The 22,049-nt window shown below is 45.1% G+C and overlaps 8 protein-coding genes across 8 annotated transcripts; 4 read left to right on the top strand and 4 right to left on the bottom strand.

Moving 5' to 3' along the window:
• Positions 1-185: 185 nt before the first annotated feature.
• On the top strand, positions 186-737 carry DAM1 (Dam1p; the record flags this gene model as incomplete). Its single annotated transcript, XM_024856223.1, has 1 exon — positions 186-737. The coding sequence occupies one exon, from the start codon at positions 186-188 to the stop codon at positions 735-737; it is 552 nt and encodes a 183-aa protein (XP_024715822.1).
• A 281-nt stretch (positions 738-1,018) lies between these two features.
• C7M61_000794 (GET complex subunit) lies at positions 1,019-1,912 on the top strand (the record flags this gene model as incomplete). Its single annotated transcript, XM_024856222.1, has 1 exon — positions 1,019-1,912. The coding sequence occupies one exon, from the start codon at positions 1,019-1,021 to the stop codon at positions 1,910-1,912; it is 894 nt and encodes a 297-aa protein (XP_024715821.1).
• A 21-nt stretch (positions 1,913-1,933) lies between these two features.
• SHY1 (Shy1p) lies at positions 1,934-3,016 on the bottom strand (the record flags this gene model as incomplete). The annotated part of the gene is made up of 1 exon (XM_024856221.1): positions 1,934-3,016. One exon carries the CDS (start codon positions 3,014-3,016, stop codon positions 1,934-1,936), a length of 1,083 nt encoding a protein of 360 aa, XP_024715820.1.
• Positions 3,017-3,804: 788 nt separating this feature from the next.
• Positions 3,805-5,334, top strand: SIK1 (snoRNP complex protein; the record flags this gene model as incomplete). Its single annotated transcript, XM_024856220.1, has 1 exon — positions 3,805-5,334. The coding sequence occupies one exon, from the start codon at positions 3,805-3,807 to the stop codon at positions 5,332-5,334; it is 1,530 nt and encodes a 509-aa protein (XP_024715819.1).
• Positions 5,335-5,512: 178 nt separating this feature from the next.
• C7M61_000791 (uncharacterized protein) lies at positions 5,513-6,196 on the bottom strand (the record flags this gene model as incomplete). Its single annotated transcript, XM_024856219.1, has 1 exon — positions 5,513-6,196. The coding sequence occupies one exon, from the start codon at positions 6,194-6,196 to the stop codon at positions 5,513-5,515; it is 684 nt and encodes a 227-aa protein (XP_024715818.1).
• A 134-nt stretch (positions 6,197-6,330) lies between these two features.
• Positions 6,331-8,643, bottom strand: UGA3 (Uga3p; the record flags this gene model as incomplete). The annotated part of the gene is made up of 1 exon (XM_024856218.1): positions 6,331-8,643. The coding sequence occupies one exon, from the start codon at positions 8,641-8,643 to the stop codon at positions 6,331-6,333; it is 2,313 nt and encodes a 770-aa protein (XP_024715817.1).
• A 718-nt stretch (positions 8,644-9,361) lies between these two features.
• C7M61_000789 (ubiquitin-conjugating enzyme E2 4) lies at positions 9,362-18,085 on the top strand (the record flags this gene model as incomplete). The annotated part of the gene is made up of 4 exons (XM_024856217.1): positions 9,362-9,405; positions 9,671-10,057; positions 10,537-13,634; positions 13,872-18,085. The coding sequence occupies 4 exons, from the start codon at positions 9,362-9,364 to the stop codon at positions 18,083-18,085; spliced, it is 7,743 nt and encodes a 2,580-aa protein (XP_024715816.1).
• Positions 18,086-18,553: 468 nt separating this feature from the next.
• On the bottom strand, positions 18,554-22,028 carry C7M61_000788 (uncharacterized protein; the record flags this gene model as incomplete). The annotated part of the gene is made up of 2 exons (XM_024856216.1): positions 18,554-18,811; positions 19,782-22,028. The coding sequence occupies 2 exons, from the start codon at positions 22,026-22,028 to the stop codon at positions 18,554-18,556; spliced, it is 2,505 nt and encodes an 834-aa protein (XP_024715815.1).
• Between the last annotated feature and the right edge of the window lie 21 nt (positions 22,029-22,049).

Below are 22,049 nucleotides of genomic sequence, written 5' to 3'. Positions count from 1 at the left end.
ACTATCCGATCACAGAAACAACTCCCCCATTGGAATCTGACCGGAACATGGAACGACTAGAAAATTTGTCCGAGTCAATAGGACAGCTCAAAAATAACATGACGGAACTTTCAAAAATTCATGAAGCCATAAACACCGGCTTCAATGAGCCCTTTGCAGGTTTTCTATATGGTTCATTTCTCACAATGTTTTGCAACAGTTTCCCAGGATGCCCGACATACGATCAATTTGAAAGCATCCTTGTTCTACGTGACAACGAACAAAAGATGGAAGATTTGCGCAAACGTATAAGCGAAGCTAAGCAAGAGAACGTCAGACTCCAACGCGAATTAGCTCAGACCAGGCCACATAGGTCAAAGGCAGCTCTTGGAGAGCCAGGCCGCACATCATATTCGAAACCAAGGCAGCAAAAAGCACCTCTTCGAAGAAGCTTATATCCCACGCCAACGAGGAAAAAGGTCACTGTGGCTCATGACGACACAACTACATCTGAGTCCTTTGTCGACACACCGTCGAACAAAGCTATCACATCTTCCAAGATTCCTCAACCGTCTCTGCAAAGCGGGACGGGACCTAATCTTGATCAACCTCCTCGCTATATGAGGGGGCTTTTTGACAAGACACTCTCCACGAATGTCGGTAGTGGTGTTCACCGTAAAAGTGACAAACTGTCAAGCACAGCGTCTGCCCACCAGAGAAGGAGGCCAGCAGTGAAACAAAGACCGCCATTCCGTTGATCGTTCCGTTTTGCATCAATCTCCATTCACAAGCCTTTGCATTAATTCATACTTCACTTGCAGCACGGACTTCTGTTGCTGGCTCGCAATAATAAGCAAATAATCTTTACTCTCCATCAGATTGACAATCTTCTGTCTCCGGATTTGCTCCTGGTAGCTCATGCAATCCTTCATCGAGAAGCAAGTTGTAGTTTCCTAAGCTGAACTCCAATTTTGGTATGCGCACTCGGAGGTGACATACATCAGTGCTGAGGTACAACTCACTCCAACAATCAACTAGCATGTCCGATATATCAGCAGAGGAAAAAAGAAGACTTTTACGTGAGAGGCGCCAGGCCAAGATGGCCAAAGGAAATGCCAGTAATAGACTCAATGAGATTCTTTCTCAAGGGTCCTCTGTGAAGACCAATGCCAAATCGGTCCTTGAAGAATCTGAAAACCAAGACGGTCCACAGCCAACCGTACAACCTTCAGGTACACCATTGCACGATGACCCAGAGGTTCCTGATATCTCAACATTGCTTCAGTCTAACACACAGGCTCCAGAAGGGACGCCAGACATGGAAGAGGTATTCAAAAAGATCTTTGGGGGTGCAACTGGCCCCACCGCTGATGGCACCAACGGCGAGGGTGCTGAACAAAACCCTTTTATTTCTCAGATTGTTCAAATGATGTCGGAGGGCGGCGCTTCACAAAATCCAGCGGGTCAGCAAGATGAAATCTCGTCCTATCAAAGCCAACTACTCAAGTACCAGGCTTACAAGGAGAAGAAACTCAAGGTGCATTTCTTGATTATCAGATACATTGTTCACCTTTTCAACTTTTTCTACCATTACCTCAATTACACTCTGTTCCAGTCGTCACCTCACTTGTACATCCGTGGCCTAAGCATCAGTGTGGAAACAAAGACATTTTTTAGCTACTTCATGGCGTCGGAGATTGTGTTCATTTCTGTATACTTTGGACTTTTAGCCAGCAAAGGCCTCTTGGGAGCCAATTCGAAGAACCATTTTGTGTCGAAAGCCTTGAACTTCGGATCCCTCATTCTACCTCAAGTCTCAAGGTTCCAACCAATGGTGGAAAGCATTCTTGTCTACTCCGAGGGTCTCGGTATATTTGTGACAGACATTGCATTAATCGTCTTGCTATTCGGATTTGTTAGTATTTACGGTTAGATCTATGTACAATTAAGATAATTAGAAGTGTTTCTTCATATCCTTCCTCTTTGCATCAAGTACTTTCTCGGCACTTGCAGTACTTCTCTTCTTGTAGAATGTCCAGAAAAGAAGTGCTGTGCTGGCTATGGAAATTCCAAACCAGGTGATCAAATATTGCATGTGGTTGTTAGTGAAGTTGACCTTGGGAATGGCCGCCAATGGGACTCCCTGCTCGACAAATTCAAATTCTTGATACTGAAGAGTAGTGTCGGTGTCTGAGTCTGGAAGATGGTCAGCTTTACGTGTTGTGTCTTTGGAAAATAGACTTTTCCATGAGCCCTTCTTTTCCACATTCAGGCTAGGTCCCTCCCAATCCTGCTTGTCCTTCAATGAGTACATCATTTGAGCATAGATTGGCAAACTGCCAGTTTCTACCGCCATGGCGTCAACATCGGGGATATGGAAAAGCTTGGTGCCTGGCTCGTGTTCGTATTGCATCTTGGACTTCTTTGGCATCGTTCTGAACATAGCTTCGATCTCGATTTCACCTTGTGGAAAGGCCAAGTGCGAGAGGTAACCCTTGTTACGGGTTTCTGGAATAACCTTTTCTTTTGCAATCCATCCTCGTTCTATGAGTATCGGTTTTCCACCATCAGCACGAACAAATGGGGTGATAAGAAGGTAGCCCAACTCGCCGTTTCTGATACGAGGGCCCAAGAAAAGCTCTCTAGAGTAATCGAAATGGCCTCTTACCTTAAAACGACGATACTCGAATTCCGGTATAACTGATGGATCCAATTGCTGGGGTAGGCCTTCCAATGGTGGTTCCGCCAACAAATGCTCGCAACGAGCTATAAGGTCAACTTTCCATTTAAGACGCTTCACTTGCCAGCATCCCAACCAAAATGTGATCACAGGCATGGCTATCATGAGTCCCAAGATGAATCTACGGAAGCCTTTCAGCTTCTCCTGATTCTCTGCTCTAGCCAAGTTTGTAACGGAGGACTTGATGGGCTTCCAGTCTATAGTAGGGGTCTTGACTGTCCTTCTAAAGACAAACTGCGACGATGGCCTGGCCTTGGGGCCGAACCCACCAACTCTGATTCCCAATCTTGAAATCATAGTTGTCTAGTGAAGTAGTGCGAATAGTTATGCACTTTACACTTATCTCCCGTCATGCCATCATCAACGTCTCCTAGAAGCCAAAGTATATGATTGACACAATTTTCCGTTTATCAAGGATCGATTTTTTCTTTGTCCATTTTAATGGCATAGATGTGTAATACACGTTGTAGCCGACACCTCAAACAGAAAAATACAACCATCCCTACTCTGCTTTGGACGGATTTGTCTCAGCGAGTCCAAAGTATGAAGATTGAAGTCATAAAGATCTTCGAGAACATCATCCGACTCCAGAGTTAAGGGCTGTCTCAGCTTTGATGATCTCAGCCTATTAGCACTACAGTGTAGGTGCGAGACCTTACAGATCCATCGCAGTGCCCGAAGGGAGCTACGTAAGGGTATCATAATCACATAACAAGAATGTTTTTGTCGAACATAGCTGTCAAGGACCCAGGATACGATGCCTAGAATGATTTAGAGGTCTATAAACCGATGCTACATTGTATGATCATACCCTAGTTCGAAATTCTGAATCTGAACAAACAATTGTAATTCCATTTGTCTTTCATCGATTAACCAAACAAACAAATAAATAAAAATCAGGAAATAAAATCTATCTCGATATCCTAGGGGACTTGTTTATGATGGTCGTGTAGAGCCCCATCGTCTCTCCTGCACCTCTGGGGGATGCCCTTGGTAAGATTTTTTCCCAGTGAGAAGATCCCATCGGTACCCTACATCGAATTTCCCTCAAGCACTCGTTCCAGCAGACATACGGAAGATCTAAGATGGCTGGTATCGATTTCCTTCTTTTTGAGGAAGCTGCGGGCTATGCTATATTCAAGGTCCTGATCCAGCAGGATGACATTGCAAACAGACAAAAAGAGGTGCAAGAGGCTTCCAATGACTTGGGAAAATTTTCCAAGATGGTTGAGCTCGTCTCCTTTGCTCCTTTCAAGGGTGCAGCCCAGGCTTTGGAAAACGCCAACGATATTTCTGAGGGTTTGGTCTCTGACTACTTGAAGTCTGTCTTGGAGTTGAACTTGCCAAAGCCTAAGAAGGGTAAGATTACCTTGGGTGTTTCTGACAAGAACTTGGGTCCTTCTATCAAGGAGAACTTCCCTTACATTGACTGTATTTCCAACGAGATTGTCCAGGACTTCTTGAGAGGTGTTCGTGTTCACGGCCACAAGATCTTGAAGGAGTTGCAGGATGGTGACATTGAGAGAGCTCAGTTGGGTTTGGGCCACGCTTTCTCCAGAGCCAAGGTTAAGTTCTCCGTGCAGAAAAATGACAACCACATCATTCAAGCTATTGCTCTTTTAGACCAATTGGACAAGGACATCAATACCTTCTCCATGAGAGTGAAGGAGTGGTACGGCTGGCACTTCCCAGAGTTGGCCAAGATCGTTCCTGACAACTACACTTACGCCAAGCTTGCATTGTTCATGAAAGATAAGGCTTCCTTGACTGACGAGTCTCTCCACGAGGTTGCCGCTTTGGTCAACGACGACTCCGGTGTTGCTCAAAGAATTATTGACAATGCCAGAATCTCTATGGGTCAGGACATTTCTGAACTAGATATGCTCAACGTCTCTACCTTTGCTGAGAGAGTTGTGTCCATCTCCGAATACAGAGCTAGATTGTTCGACTACTTGACTTCGAAGATGCACACTGTTGCTCCAAACTTGTCCACCTTGATTGGTGAAGTTGTGGGTGCTAGATTGATTTCTCATGCCGGTTCTTTGACCAACCTTTCCAAGCAAGCTGCATCTACCGTCCAGATCTTGGGTGCTGAGAAGGCCCTTTTCAGAGCTTTGAAGACCAAGGGTAACACTCCTAAGTACGGTTTGATTTACCACTCCTCTTTCATTGGTAAGGCCTCTGCTAAGAACAAGGGAAGAATCTCCAGATACTTGGCTAACAAGTGTTCTATTGCTTCCAGAATTGACAACTACTCTGACGAGCCTTCCACCGCATTCGGTCAAATATTGAAGAGACAGGTGGAGGAGAGATTGACCTTCTACGACACCGGCGCTGCCCCTATGAAGAATGCTGATGCCATCAAGGAGGCTTTGGCTTTGACATCGGACTTGGCTGACGAGATGGATGTTGAGGCTGCACAGGAGTCTGATGACGAGGAGCCAGTCAAGGCTGAAAAGAAGGAGAAGAAGGAGAAGAAAGACAAGAAGGAGAAGAAGGAAAAGAAGGAAAAGAAAGAGAAGAAGGACAAGAAGGAGAAGAAGGAGAAGAAGCGTAAGGCTGATGACGACGAGGACTCCTCAAAGAAGAAGAAGAAGAAGAAGTCGAAGGACTAATTATGCTTTTTTGCATCAACTCCTCATTTCAAGATCAAACCATGCACAAACCGAGAGCTACGACGTTTCCAAAACATCATCAATTTTTGTAACCAATATCAACATGCGTATAGAAGTAATTGACATACTCCACGAAACTCCACTAGGACATTCTTGACTGAATGCAGCTAGAATATACCTAGGCAGCAGGATGGTTTCCACCGTTGGTATTTTCGATCGACTGTGACTCGTCAGCACCTTCTTGGTTCTTGACGAGCTTAATGAGTATCTTTAACGACCTCTTGAGTTCACTCGATTGCTCCGCAACTCTTTCTGTACCAAGGGACTTTTTAGAAATTGCCTTCTCCAACATGACATTCACGGGAGAGACGAGTGGATCTATCATAGATGGTATTACCGCCTTTCCTTTATCATTATGCGAAAGATAATGAACCAGAGCCCCGACATTGTTGATACGCTTCACTGTTGGCTCTACCATACCCTTGAGAGTGACAAGATGAATCATCTCCAAAGTGCTCTTGGCCAGCCGAGTCATGTCGTCAATTTGAGATGATGACAAGTCAAGCATCTTGTCAACAGAGGTCAATTTGTGGTCACAAAAAGAGTCCAACCAGTTTACGGCCTTTTGAGTGGGCTGGAGCAGAAACAAGTAGCTCGATACTGGGGCAGTCCCTTTGGAAACAAAAGCAACGTATTTGCAATCGGAGAAAAACGCATAACCTGAGTTGGCCCACTCATACTTCAATAGATGTTGCAAGGTCTTATTATTGATTTCACGCTCATCAACATTGACAACAATCAGAGAAGGTGACTCTGGGCCATTTACGTTTGTTTCGTTAGGACTAGGTGCTTGGCCAGACATCGTGGTGTTCAAATGTGATGAAGAGGAAATATATTATAGTGGAGTAGAATGTTGATAATTATACAAACACAATTTATAGTGTGCGTGGATGGGTGCAAACAGACACAAGCGACTGAGTGCGAGTTGTGGTACTTTCAAGCGAAATTGATCTCCCATCCTAATTGCTTAAGAATAGCTAGCCAGTCAACAACCTTATCACCATCGGGATTCTGTTCCCATACTTGTTCCATAACGTATTTGATTCTTTGAACATTCCAAGGTCCGTAAGTCTCCATCATCTGATTGAGGATGTCTCTCATATGTTCTCGATCAAATCCAGCGACAGAATGAATGCCTGCAATAAAGAGTGGGAAAACCAAAGTTGCTTGCATTGGAGTCTCCACCAAAAGATTGATACTCTTCATGAGATCATTCATGAGAATCTGAGATTCTATAGCAGAAGGGTTCATTTTCAATATGGATTGCCGAAGGAAAAGCTTGCAGCTGATCTGATAAGCCTCAAAGCACATAAGTTGCATCTCTAAATCGAAGTCATTGAGATTTTCCAAGTCATCAGGGTCAGGCTTTGCGGTATCGATCTTATACTCAATCTTTTTGGCTCTCGCTGTTATAGAATATAGAATTGAGCCAACCTTGCCGTGATCGCTCACTTCCAGTCCCGTTTCATCGAATGGCTTGTGTGCTTCTGGAGAAGTTGAGGTGATTCCATCAAAGTTGTTGGGGGTGACCTTAGGTGATTGGCGCTTATAGTATGAGTCAAGTTCGTTTTTGCAATCGAGCGAAAGTGAGCTGATCTCCGCAATGTATCTGTACAATATCTTTGATACACCGAGCAAGGGATTCAAATTTCCCTTAGAAACACCCTGAGGATCTTTGAAAATTTTTTGGTAGATCTCAAGTGGGAAATACGTGCCTCGCTCGTTGACGGAGCTGGCAAGAACATCATGGTATGCAAAATTAGTGATAAGCCAGTGTTCTTCCTTGTTGTTGTCAAACTTTGTGATACCACCGTTGTCTTTGAGGAGTTTCCAACCCCAATTGAGGTAAACGGACCAGTATTTCACATCTCCTCGACAAATTTCAGCACCGCACAAGATTAAAATGACAGCTAGTTTATTAAGAATTGCACGACGGTCCTCATGGAAAGCTGGTAGAGTACCGCTAAAGTCAATGTCTTGCGTGAGAAGTTTGACGGCAGTTTCTGCGTACATGGATGCCTCAGCTGTCCATTGTCCACCAAGATGAAAACCAGCCCAAGCGAGAATTCCACACAAGACGCCCTTGTCTCTTTGAGCTAAAGGTAGGAATACCTTCTGATAGGAGTTGGACTCATTTTGACTTATTGGTGCGATGGAAACTTTCTGAGAAAGGGTGTTGACGTAGTAATCATACAAGTAATGGCCCGAGGCATCGAGCTCGGGAAGGAGTGGAGGGGGTGCTTGTGGTGGAGGAATGAAAGTGGCATTAAACGCTGATGCAAGTTGATTAAGTTGTGATGCGGAGGTTGCCAGCATCTGGTTGACCTGATCCAAAAAACCAGGAATGTTGAACGACGGTGAAAACTTCACCATGTTATCACCATCTTTATTTGGCTCATCAAGTGTATTATTGTCTCCCTGTGGCGATGGATTGTTGCTGCCGCCTGTGAACATAGAAACCTCTTTGAGAAAGTTGAGGAGACCCGATGGAGTGCCTCCAGATGTAGAATCATCAAGGGCCTCAAGTTCCATCAAAGCAGGCGATAACGCACGAGGAGAGGGCGATCTTATGTTGTCTGGTGTTAAAAAGGTACGATTTCGAACAACAGCATTATGATGAATGTCACCCAAATTAAGACCCTTGAGGTCATCTTTAAAAGTCAAAGGCGGCGATGTGGAAACCGGATAGGCTTCTCGTAGAGCCCGCACATAATCTAAAGATGCAGTGGATGTGGTTATTCCAGGAGCCTCATCCTCAGTATGCTTTACCTCATAGGCTTCAGACTTAGCGGGTTCTGCGTCAATTTGGAGCAGCGATGGTGGACTTTCAACTTTGGACACATCGTCGTCGGCCATGTCGTCATTCTTTTTACCCTTCGAGCGTCGAATACGAACCTTATTCAAGCTTTCTTGTTCCCTCACCCTCTTTCGAAGACGTCGTATTTCATCGACCTCCATAGTGTCATAGTCTATCCAGACACATTCCTTGTTGAACCGGCGACAGTCTCGACAAACCGGCTTTGTTCCTTCGCATTTCTTCTTTCTGACCTTACAAGTAATGCATCCAAACTTCGACTTCCCTCTCTTACTGGGAGGCTTTTTAGTCCCCGACAGTTGAAGACTGGAAGTCTCTGGCGGACTTCTAGGAACCGAGGTGGAGCGACTCTTGGACGAGGCGGGCGTGTCAAGCCCACGAGACTCCTTCATACTCAAGACGTTACCCCGTTTGGAGTCGAACTTGGAAAACATATTCAGAAGAGTCCCACAACGTTGGTCTAGCGGTCTCGGAGAACCCATCTTCTTCAAGATAACGCCTTGTGGGTATGCAGGACAAGCTCTTCGTATTCGCCCTTGATGTGGGGTAAGATCGAAGGAAGACAAGAAGCCCTGAAAACAGAAGATTATTTTGACCACAATGGTAAGAAAAATGGCCACCTCTTAAGCTTTGTTCGACCCCAGACTTCGATGTCGCCTCGACTACGCGGGACAAGGCTTAGCATCTAGAGCATTTCGTCCGGTATCGGTCTCAAGAGAGGTTTGGAAAAACGGAGAGATTCCTTGCAAGTGAGATTGTTGAAATCTTGTAGTACATTTCGAGTAGTATCGCTTGACTTTGACAGATTTGTTTACAAATGTCCATGCTCCAAAAGCGGACCTGCGTGCGAAAATCATAAATGAAACATCCATTGACATACCATGCCAAAGGAGTGGCAAACATCTGAAATGTGGCCCATCCTCTGAAAATGATACATTCAACGGTATTTGAAAATTGGTCCTATTGTGAGACCCTTATGCCAGTTCTTGTCATGTGACATGGAACACTATGGAATCTGATATATGTTCCTGCATATTCCTGCTGGCCACCGAAGCGTTGTACCGCAATCAGTTTTTTTCCTCTTCGCTGCTGCAATATCTTTTTTCTATCTTTCACAGTTTTCATAAAGCTCATTTATATCAATAGTTTATCATGTCTTTAAAGCGTATTAACAAGGAGTTGCTCGACTTGGGAAGGTATGTATTCAGATCACCGAGAATAGTCCTCGGACTCCTCCTGCCACATTTGAAACTGTCGACTTTGTTGTCGATTCTTGTGAACTGGCATTGACATCGAATCATCGCTAGATCAAGATTCTGTTTGATCCGCTATAACCTCCATCAGACTACTGCCAAGGTAATTTCCATTTGGTTCTGAGATGCAAAATAAAAACTGTGGATCAAATCAGTCACAAGACTTCAATATCATGGCGACTTCACAAGCACAAAACTAACAAAACAGAGACCCCCCATCTTCATGCTCCGCTGGTCCAGTCGGCGATGATTTGTATCATTGGCAAGCATCTATCATGGGTCCTCCAGACTCCCCATATGCTGGAGGTGTGTTCTTCCTTTCGATTCACTTCCCCACTGACTACCCATTTAAGCCTCCAAAGATCAACTTCACCACCAAGATCTACCACCCTAACATCAACGCAACTGGTTCTATCTGTCTAGATATTTTGAAGGATCAGTGGTCTCCTGCCCTTACCATCTCTAAGGTGCTTTTGTCCATTTGCTCCTTGTTGACTGACGCCAACCCCGATGACCCATTGGTCCCTGAGATTGCTCACGTTTACAAGTCTGACAGACCTAAGTATGAGGCCACTGCTAGAGAGTGGACCAAGAAGTATGCTGTCTAGGTGAGCCACTCGGGGATTTACACGAAGAGCGGTGATACATAGAGTACGTATAATTGCATATCCACCACTAGGAAAACATACCCGCTCAAGTATGCAGCAATAAGTAGATACTTTTTTTGAAATTGAACAGAAACCCGTGTAGTCGCTTGGTTTGTCCTGCAGGCGCGCCTAGGCTCATGGTCAACAAGTAAAAGGTGGACTCTATCGAATTTTGCATCCATTTGTGATCCCTTTATCATTGAACTTAAGGACTTTAATCGAACGTTCGATAAGAAGCTCAGCTTCAGAAAGAGTGGCGAGCATTTCCTTCATTTTGTATTATCATTTTCAATTTATCACAGACACTCGGTTCAAGAGACGATCCCAACATGGAACTGCTAAGAAGCTTTCTGCAAAGCAACTCCCATGGAATATTCCATCTAGCAAAGGAACTCCTTCATCGAGGATTTTTCAAAAGGCATCTTAGCGAATATCAGTTCGTGATTGTCTCGCATATCCTCAAACAAGACAACTTCGAGCTCTGGACGCAATTTCTTGAGGGTAACTGTGTTTTACATATCACAAAGTCTGACCAGAAAGGTTCGGATGATGAAGATTCGGTCGAGGACGGTACTAGGCCCATGATCAATCTTGCTTTCCACATGAGATACATTCTCTGGGAGAAGGCCATCGATTACTTTTACGAGGACAGTCTAAAGGGCACTGACCATTCACTCAAAAGCCAGAGAGACGAGTCTGGTACTACGTATGACTTGATCGACGGTCTAGATGAGGTTCCGGTTCAAGGCGGTCAGCAAGTGGAAAACGAATCTGCTGCCTCAAAGCCTGTGAGAGAGGAAGAAGAAGACTACGACGATGACGACGACGATGACGATGATGAAGACAAAAATAATGGCCAAGCCAAGCAGGATGAACAGGACAAGATTGAGAATGGACAGCTTCAGTACGAAGACGGACATGTCAAGGTGGAAATCCTGTCAAGCGAATTTGTCACTAAGTCAACGCCACCCCCAGAGCCAAATAACACAGATCTCGAAGATGCTTCGACAGAGGGAGCTGAGTTCCCCGCTAATGCTCCAACAATGAATCTCGAAGACCAAGAAGCACTTGTGAAAGAATTCAACAAGGTGTATCACAATTTTGAATACGACAAAGAAACCCTCATCAAGCGCAGGAAGCTTGAGAAATCGGACATGCAAATAGAATCTCAGAAGCCTGCTGGTGACGACCCCACAAACCAGATACCGATCAATTTGGGTTCTGCGTCACATTCGCTACAACATCTTTTGGGTGTTATTCAGGATCGCCGTGATGATGTGAGTTTGACCGACCATGATCTTAAAAAGTTATTCATGGATGTGCGTAAAAACAGGGGCAAATGGGCTAATGACGAACGCATTGGACAAGAGGAGTTATATGAGGCTTGTGAAAAAGTTCTTCAAGACCTTCGTGGATACACTGAACATTCTACACCTTTCCTTAATAAGGTTTCTAAAAGAGAAGCGCCCAACTATGGTCTTATTATCAAAAAACCAATGGATTTGAATACAGTTATGAAAAAGCTCAAAAACCTTTCCTACAATTCAAAGCAGGAGTTTGTGGACGACTTGATGCTTATATGGAACAACTGTTTGACCTACAACGCAGACCCTAAACATTATCTCCGGGCACATGCAATCGCCATGCAGAAGAGAACTCAGAAACATATTCCAACAATACCTGACATCACGATAAGGAATAGGTCGGAGGTAGAAAAAGAGGAGGATCTCGATTCTGAAGCGAAGGCTTCTACGCCAGCTTTAAAGGGCGGTAAGAAAGCTTCAAAAAAGGGGAGAAAAAGAAAGCGGGAAGAAATCATCAAATCTGAGGAGGTCGAGGGTGTGAGTGACGCCCAGCTGTCAGATATTCCCTCCAATCTGGAAACCCCGGCTCCGGTATCGCAGCCAACCCCAACTGAAAATGGGAATAGCATAATGGAGGACAATCCCGCGGAGGAAGAAGAAGAAGAAGCGGCTGAAGAAGCTGATACCGATATACGCGAGAACGAAAACGAGGACGAACAAGATCCAGAGCTTCAATCATGGAGGACACTAACGGCAAAGTCACGGGCTAACTATTGTGCTTCTCGTGCTGCCCTTTTTGACATTGATGGGAAGCTTAAGCTTGATGCTGAAGCCATTCTTCGAGAATCGAACAAAATGAAAAATTTTAATCAATTCCTAGACAACAAGGAAGTGGTTTCGAAGACAAATAAACTTCTCGACAATGACGAGCCTTATCTTCTCGAATACGATGTTGCTGGAGGCATTCCTGGAATCAAATACCCTGGCATTGATGACCAAGACCAGGACAGACTAGAAAATGAAATGGTTGAGCTGCTTTTACTGAAGGGCGAAGCTGATAACCTTTCCTCGGGATTGACCCTTCCATTGGAATCTGGTCTCAACGGCCTTTACCGTGGCAACATCACAGAAATTCAAGAGATTCGAAAAATTTGTTTCAAAATCTCCTTGATTCGGCAGATGCAAACTCAGCAATACATGCACCGTACTCAGATGCGTCAGCCAGAGATAGAATATATCAAGGAGGTCGATGTTGACCCAGTTTCCAAATTGCCGAATCACAATCTAGATTCCCACGATGTACAATACGCTTCTCTTAGAAGAGGTGTCGCCAAAATCGCAATGCACACTGGGTTTGAGACAACTGAGCCTTTGGCTATTAATACTTTAACTCAAATCGCTGAACGGTACATGCTGAATCTTGCGAAATCAGTCAAAATGCACTGCGAATCCTCGTCGACGAACCAGTTGAGTGACAAGGCCATTATTCTCCTCAGTTTGCTCGAGAACGGTGTCGAAAGACCTGATGATCTATACACATTCGTCGTCGAAAAAGCAGTGAAACAAAAAGCCAAGCTCAAGGACTTGAGGCAGAAGCTTTCAGGATTTGTGAAGGAGTTGTTGAGACCAAGTTTGCAAAATCTTAGTGAACAGAACTTCGAAAATAACAGCGAGCAATTCATGACTGGAGACTTTGCAAATGAAATAGGCGATGATTTCCTTGGTCTCAAGGAGCTTGGTTTGGATAAGGAGTTCAACATGTTGAGTTCCTCTATTCCTACTTACTTGTTGCACTCTCGTTTGCAAAGCTCCCTTTCGAACACGGATCAGGTCAATAAGAGTACTAAGTATGAGGATTTGAAGGACTGGGTGCAGCCGAAGTTGACTCAAGCCGACGTCCCCAGCCAAGTCGGCGTTTTGCAGCCATTCTACGAAGGGTTGGTGCAGAAGAGCGAAACGTTCCTCATCAAGCAGCAGAAGAGAAAGGGCGAAAGCTCCGAGCTTCCACCACCCACAAAATTATACCTCATCGAAGACGAGGAATTACCACAAAAACAGAGAAACATCCGTCCGCGTCTTCCACCTACTGGCAAGATATCGTCAGTCAAGAAAAAGCTACTCTCTCAAGCTTTCTTTTTGCCAGATGAGAGTGTTTCGATTGAGGGCGGAAATGAGTCCTTCAGTGTCGAAAACGGTCTAGGATTCGACGCTACTATGAAGAGTGAGGATTAAACCCCATTTAAATAAATTGGGTCGCCTTCCCAAATCATAATAAACTGTATTTAATTAGAACACAACGTGGAGTAGATGTTTGCCTAGCGCGCGCTTATCTCATATATACTTCTGGAAAAGATCCGTTACTCATTTTCTCCAACTAGATCAGATCTACTTGCCTCCGATAGATTTGCCACGAGAATACCAGCCGCCAATGCAGTAACTCTGATGACCAAAAGCAAAGTTCGTCCAGGTGACGGCCGTAGCAAGAAAATCAAAAATAACATTCTCAAGAGAGATGTGTTCGGAAGGACAGTGCTTCATGCCACTGTACTCTGCGATCAACCTGACTTGATGAATCAGGTGTTACGTTCACCGGAGGCAAAACTGATAATCTTGGCTACTGACTGTGAAAATGGATGGAACGTGCTTCATTATATTCTATACCACAAGCGGTTCCGTTGCCTTGCTGTACTCCAACAGTACTTGGACAGAACGCTGGTGGGCAACTCTTCGACACTTCACGAGCTATTGAAGAAGAAGGACAGATGTGGTATCCCACCCCTTTTCTTGTTGCGAAACGATATCAAAGATTTTGTGTGGATTCCAACTTACATCAATGAACATAACGAGTACCACTTGCAGTATAGGTACCCAGAGCATAACAGTGAAGATGTTAACACTCAGAGAATGAGACGTTCTTGGCAACTAGATCACATAATGTGGAGTCCAAAGCGAGGTGCTTCAGATATGTACGTTATGGGATCTAATGTGAACCATTCTCTCGGCGTTGGCGATTCCACCGACAGATCTCTCCCTGTTAAGGTCCCGCATAAAACTTTCCAACCCTCACATTCAGATATTCAACTGTTCCTTAGAAAGCCACGCTATCGTGACTTGAGAATATCAAAATATCATTCTCTTGCTTTAACTACAGATGGCCGTCTATTCACTTGTGGGTTGGCGTCCAAAGGAAGGCTCGGCGTCGGGCATTCAAAAAACAGCTTTTGTTTCTCGCATGTGAGCCTTTTTGAAGAAGAAGACAGGTTAGTTTCTCAAGTTGCCGTATCGACAGGTCACAACTTAGCGTTGACCACTTCTAACGAGGTTTACGGTTGGGGTCTGAACGAGTATAACCAATTGGGCTTTACGTCTTCCGATAGCCAGCAGTATAGAACGGGTTCGACCCGAGAATTTCAGAATGTGCCTCTTCTAATTACCACTGGAGAGCTCCGAAAGAATACAAACCCGATAATTGGCATTGCTGCAAGCAAAATCCACTCTGTGGCATATACCGATGATACAATTTTTATGTGGGGACTCAACATTGGCCAGATGGGATTAGAGGCTGTTGGTGAGGATGATTACAGTCTCAACTTGCATGGCACTATAGTCAAGGGAAAAGTGATTGAGCAGCCTAAATCGGTGGCTTTCAAAGAAAAGGTACAACTTATCGCCACCTGCGAGAAATGCACTTGTATTGTGACAGATACCAACGATCTCTTTGTTTTTTATCAGCATCACCGGTACAAACTCCAGAAACTTCCAACAAGATCGGAGTTCGATAAGTTCGACACATATAAGCCGTCGAGGTTGACGGTGGCTCCTAAGATCCGGAAGATTGCTATGAAGTCTCCAGAGAATGTATTTCTTCTTCTCGAAAGTGGCGACGTGATGTCTTTCGCAATTCCGGCTAAGTTTGATATGAAGGCGGCTCGGAATATCAAGTTCCAATACATTTGGCGAGCATTCGATTCCAATCTTCGAGCAGTTGATATCGATAATTCTTACGACGGATCAATTGTTCTTTGCACGAGAGATGGTTCTGTCTTTACCAAGTTCACGTCATCCTCGCAGTCTCAACGTCGCCCATCGCTAACCTCCAAGACACCATCGTTGGCGATGACATCCAAGAACAAGTTTCGGAAACTAGAAGGTGTTAACAGGGTTGTTAAGGTAAGCTGTGACGATCAGTTTGTTTCATTTGGCTTCATGAGAGATGAAACCGATATGCTACCTCTAAAGCTTCAAAAAAATGATTTTAAAATGGACTTGAACTACTTGAGTGTTTTGAGTGAAGCTGACTCATACCGCAAACAGGATCAACTTCTTGACACAGATCATGACATGAATTGCTATGTATCTGATTTCATATACCCGTCATGTCCACGCAAAAGAAATGATGAACTCCAGTTCTTGGCCAGATCTGATGATCACGAGGACGATGAAAGCCTTGAAAAGGTGGGAACAAGCGACAGGCTTTATCAAGGCTTTCTCCAGCACCATAATTATTCTTCCCGGAAAAAGATTCCATCCGCAAGCCTGTACCAGGCTCCTGACATCGACGAAATTTCTAGGCTCAATGATGTACTTTCATTAGAAACCGCATTTAATTCACTAGTGAAAGTGCAAGCCTCTTTTAACAAATTTCATGACGCCACGATTGAATTCCAGAGTTTGCCAAACATTCGTTTGAAATTCCATTCCAACATCTTGGCATGCCGCTCGGATTTCTTCGAAAGGCTCATGTCTCAGGAAAACGGCGAGGAATTCTTAGCTCATGGCTTCAAAGGCAGCTATGATGTGACGAGACGACTGTTGACATTCGAATCTGATGTCGATGTTCGAGCCGCCGTGGTGTTTTTGCACTTCATCTACACGAACAGTGTTTTGCGTTTCTGGGATGGTTTTCCATTGGGGTCAAAATGCCCTCCGTCTGTGAAGAGATCGAAAGATCATTTCGCAATATTGATGGCGATTTTTCAAATGGACTCGCACTATGGGAAAGAGGAGAATTTCATTGAGCTGTTCCAACGCTGTATCAACCACGGACGTGGGGACTTGACGATAATTTTACTGGACGGTCAAGTGCGTTGCGATTCTTCCATCCTTGTAGCAAGGTCGGCTTTCTTCGAAACGTTTTTGTCAGAACGGTGGGAAACAATCGCCAGTGATGATTCAGACAGCTCATTTGAAGAAGATCAGAAACAGGTTAACTTAGAGGGCATCAACACATTGCAATTCGAGGTGATACTACGCCATATATATGGCTGTGATGATCTAAGAGTATTTGATTGCGTATATGATGTGGTTTCCTGTGATGACGACAGCGACGATTTCATTAATTTCTTGCTTGATATGATAGAGATCTCTGACGAGTTGCTTCTCATCCAATTGAAGCATATATCTGAACTTGCTATCAAAGACCTCATCACATACGATAATGTTCTTTTGCTACTCACCCATTCATCTTATTTATCGGCTTCAAAGTTGTTCAAGAGCTGTTGTTGGTGCATTTTCAACAATCTTGACATACTCATTTTTGAGACAGCATTTCGAGATCTTGACGAAGAAATACTTGCTGCCTTAGAGAAGGAGATGAGGTTTTTACAATTGATGAAACAGAATGACTTTGTTGTTGGAGATCTCGGAGAAGTTAACCTCAACTTGATCAGATCATTGAATGGTCCATTAGTCGATACCGATTCGTTGTCAGACTTTTCAAACGCTTTTAATGATGTATTTTTGACGGATGATCTGGCTTTCAAACCAATTTTTGATCAATCACCCGAACCTCTTGGAGCGGAGGAGAAGAAACGCAGATCCTCTTCGAGAAAGCTTTCGAGAAGGAGTAGTACTTTCGAACTCCCCAAAGAGCTTCAAAATTTGAACATCGGCAAGTCCTCGAGGAAAATAAGCGACTCGGCAATTGCTGATGACATCACCGGTGAAGATGACTTCGAAATGGTGACATCAAGAAGACGTCGCAAGTCGAAGACGGGCTCAAATACACATCCAGTGTCTCAAAATGAAACGAGCGAAGTTGATTTGAGTAGGGGCCAAGTTTTTGGGTCCCTGAAATCAGAAAGCTCAAGTCCGCCCCCACTGGGTGCTACTCTAGGTACTGGATGGAGCGCTCGGGACGTGTCGACCAGTCCCATTGAAACCACCCCATTCGGGCCCACCCTCGGTGATAAAATAACTGGTAACAAGTCCAAATCCAAAATCAAGTTTTCTGGTATCAAACCATCACAGAAGCAGAGAAGGAAAATTGGTGACTTAAACGCGGATCAGAAGGTTACAGAGGACATTGTTGCACCCACGCTTAAAAACCCGTGGAAGGCTGTTTCTCCCCCAGCTGCTCAAATAGATTCTGCAAGCAACATGCCCGTGCTTGGCAGTGCAAATTCCGAGGCGGGTAGCAGTTCCAGCTCCATGACTGCCATAATGCTCGAGGAGTCGATGAAGATTGAAAGACAAAAGCAATTTGAGGTCGAAAGAAAGTCACTTCAAGAAATTCAGCAGGAGCAGGAGTTTGCAAAATGGTGGGAAGAAGAATCCCGGCGTGTGCAACAAGAAATGCGTGGACCCAAAACATCACCCACTCCAAATGGTAATGGCCAAAAACACAATCGAGGCCGTAGGCCTCGCAATGGCAAGAAAAGTAAACCAGTGTAAATACAATTGACAATATAGAACGTTTATTCGATGTCATCAGGAAACCAGCCATATTCCTCCAAATCAACTCTGTGCTTATCCAGCACCAGCACCCCTTCTTGTCTGAGCAACGAGGCCTGCTCGAACTCACCATTTTCTCTAACTGAAATCATTCCAGCACTATTTATGACCCTCCACCATGGAATGTCTCCCAATGAAGCTCCTTCTTGGTTCAATAAGTTTTTCAAGTGAGAAAGATGTTTAAGAGAAGAACCAACTTGACGAGAGTTTTGAGGTCGACCAATCAAATAGGCTATATGGCCGTAAGAAGTAACATGTCCAGGCGGAATTTGCTCTACAGCATTGTACACTGCAAAGTGGAATGCCTTCTTTTCATCGTCTAGCATCTGTTGTATTACGCGAAAATTCTCGAGTGGTCTACAAATGCGAATTAGTCCTGCTGTTTATTCATACTAGAAGCTAAGCTGCTTACAAAGCCAACAAAGCACCAGCGGCCAAGGCAACGGCACCGGCAGCGTACTGCTTGTTAGCAGCACCCTCGTAAGAGGAGACGTTAGCGGTGGCGGTGTGGTTCTGAGGAGCAATAGAGGACTTGGCTGGGCAGTCAGTGACCTCTGGGCCACAGCTGGTGATGGTGACCAAGGTAGACTGGAGGTCGGTCTCGGTGACAACGGAGGCAGCGGAGACGGCGGCGACGGAGGCGGCGGCAATGGCAACGGTGGAGAACTGCATTATAACGAAAGACGAGTAGTTGGAAGGATCAAGTAGATGTGATGAAGAAGAAAAAAAAGGCTTCGAAGAGGCGACGACAGGGCCTTTATATATTTCAGTCAGCCCACTTGTTGTTGACAAGCTTTGTTTTGTTTCAGCGCCCGCCCGCCCACGGCACGCAGCACAGATGCGTTACAAACAATGGATTCTGCGCTGCGTTGCCCCACTAAAAATGAGCCCGGCGGTTAAAACGCGGGCTTGGTACTTTTGACGCCGCTATTGCCGACCGTGCTCCTGCCCAGTGCGGTCCAATGTCAACAAGCTCTAAAAAATTAGGCTTGGTGAAAACGCGAATCGCTCTTGACACTGCCGGTGCCGACTGCAGATACAAGCCTGCCTCGCTACTAGTCGCGCCTGGCTTTGGTTGTTTGTTTGTTTGGCAGCTAAGCGAGCATGGCGTGACGGGATTTAGACAGCGCTTGAGCCTATCACAATTGAGAAATTTGCGTGCCACGAGCTATGCTTCTCCGCTGACCTACTCTTGCTGCAGCTTTCCGTTCATGATTTGTCACCTCGTGCTGCACATTCATTGATGTTCTCTCTTAGCAATGCCTTTGTTCGATGGTCTAGGCAGTGGAATCGTGTTTGTGCGAGATCCAAGGACCTAAAAGTCGGCGCATTTTCGCCAAGGCTTGGATCTCTATGCTCGACTTTGACAGTCTTGTCTCATTTTCGTTTGTTGCAAGCCTTGGAAACGTTCGTAACGCCTCACAATTAGTCTCAAAAACGCCCCCATTCCATTGATCTCATTGTTAAGGCTTGACAAATTTTGCTTGGTACACGGTGCATTCCTTTCAACCACCCCTCTTTTTCTTGACGACATCGGCTATATCTGATGGACCTCTGCTCCTGTGCTTCTAGCATCAGCGGCTAAACCTGGATCCCGAATACCCGGCCTAGCACCCCTATTTTCATCCTCGCGTACGTCGATCTCCTCAATCTGTACCTCTCCCGCATCATCCTGGAAACGCTCTTCCGACAGGTCGTTGCTGTACTCTGGATCTCTTGGTTCCGCGAATCCGTCTGCAGCGGCAGCGTGCCCCGCTATCGTGCTTAGTGCTCTTACCTCCTCCGGGGAGGCCGAACACGCCCTGAACACGGTGAAGTAAGCTTTGACAAGTTTATCGCAATCCTCAGTGGCATATAAGTCGTCGAGCAGACCTTCTACACGCTCAATGTATTGCTTCACACTTGCGTAGTCTTGTCTGTGCATAGCCTCCTCGATAAAGTTTTTGATTCTAGCAACAATGCGTTCTTTCGTCTCGTTCCGTCTCGTGAGATCCTGCTCTGTGAATGCCGTCTCAACAGTCGGAATTATCGTGGCAATAAATAATATCACTAAACTCAAGAGTTCTTTCAAGGCTGAAGTGACATAAAATGATACAGTGTCGGTCCTCTGGGCTGTTCTCTCGAGAAGAGTTTCTCTCGAAGGTCTCAATTGCATCACTAAGTTCGAGGTGAAATTGTACATCCTGTCATAATTGAAGTGATACAAATTATAGCCCCCTCGTATTGTGTTGGAAATGAGCCGAACGATTCGGAATGGTATTGTGTTTGGTGCCCCCTCGCCAAGGATCCAGTGGTCAAGCCAGTCGCTGATTTCTCCGCCTCGGATGAAGACCGAATAAAGAAATGTAAAAGCGACTGCCGCTGTAGCAAATTTGGGTATTGTGAGGAGCACAAGCATATCGAACCCTATCATAGCCATAAAGAAAATATTGATACCAATCCTTCGAAGGTTCTGGCGATTGGCCATGGCGGCTGCAATGAGCCTTGTGAAAACAGTCTGTCTCTGTCCCGCGATATTTCTGCGTTGATCTCTCTCTGCTATCTCTTCTTCAAGCTGAACAGGGTCAGCTTCTTGGGCCCAATGCTCCCTTCGGACGTGATCATCCTGTTGTGGTGGTTGCATCACTTGTGGCTGAAGAGTCGGGTTAGTTTGGAGCACCCTTTCTGCTCCCTGCTGCGATCCATTGATCTGTGATGAACTTCTCTTTTGCGCTTTCAAAACCCTGCTTCCCCATTTGTTTCTGAGTCTTGAATATCCCACCGGACTTATGAGAACATATCCCTCGTTGTCATTGATGATACACTCTGAAGAGTCGAGTTCGACCGTTGTCCCTTGCAAGCTAACAACATATGTGCTGGAGGACAAAGTTGATTGATGGACCAATCTAGTTGATCCATTCTTGTCCTCGACTTCGACAAAAGTATTTCCTGTAGGGGCCCATTCCTCCCCATTTATAATTGTTGTCGCTTCATCCTTTAGATCAAATTCGATTTCGAATGTCAGATCTGGGGTTGATCCAAGCTGCAAAATGTCGAGTATTGTCCTTTCATCCCGCTGAATCGAAGGCTCTGCAATGATGTGCGCTCTATATGCGAGTCTGACGAGATGCTCAGGGACAGCAGCATATCTCGAGGCAACAAACTTGACCTCCTGTATTGTAGTAGCATTTGTGATATTAATTGATGCAAAATGTCTGCCTGATGACCTTTCGGTGATCTTTAGTAGTTGTGTGCCGCGTTCGACTAGTTGTAACTCAAGACGCTTGTTACGAGGGAGTGGAACGTCGAGCCCCAAAATGTCTCGAAGTGTGTTATCATCGTCGCATAGAATGCCATCAGGTACCTTCAATCCATAAGCAGAACGATCTAGGGAATATTTTTCGGCGATTTGATCCTTAATGTCTCTCACGGTTGAGCCCAATGACTCCCGAAGTAATGTTTGCCCTCTTGTCCCATTGATTAGAGATGAGACAAGCACATCAAAAAACAGTGGGATGGGATCCCTGTGTGGGATAGCTGGAGACCCGAATAGGGTGTAGTCAATGATTACTGACAAAGCGTCGATTGAATTGTCATATGCTGGAGGCTCAGTGAGACCTAGGATGGAGTCCAAAGACGACAGATCACCGACAGGTCCTCCAAACATCTTGATCCTGAGAAAGGGTGGTGATAGACTGTGGTTCTCGCTGTGGATCCAAATCAGCTCCTTTATTTCATAGATAGTTGTGCTTAGGAGAACACGAATCTCCCATACCTCTGGAGGTGCTGGAACATGATCCGGTTTGTTGATAGGCTTCACTGCAAGCTTTAAAAGAAAGGCGTCGAACATAACCAGGAGATATGGTTGTGAGAAGGGATCCAAATCTGGAGATATGACACGCATTGTGCACCTACTACACCCATA

This window comes from Candidozyma pseudohaemuli, assembly GCF_003013735.1.
Source record: "Candidozyma pseudohaemuli strain B12108 chromosome Unknown scaffold00001, whole genome shotgun sequence".
Lineage (NCBI taxonomy): Eukaryota > Fungi > Ascomycota > Pichiomycetes > Serinales > Metschnikowiaceae > Candidozyma > Candidozyma pseudohaemuli.
This window is presented reverse-complemented; position numbering and strand designations above follow the sequence as displayed.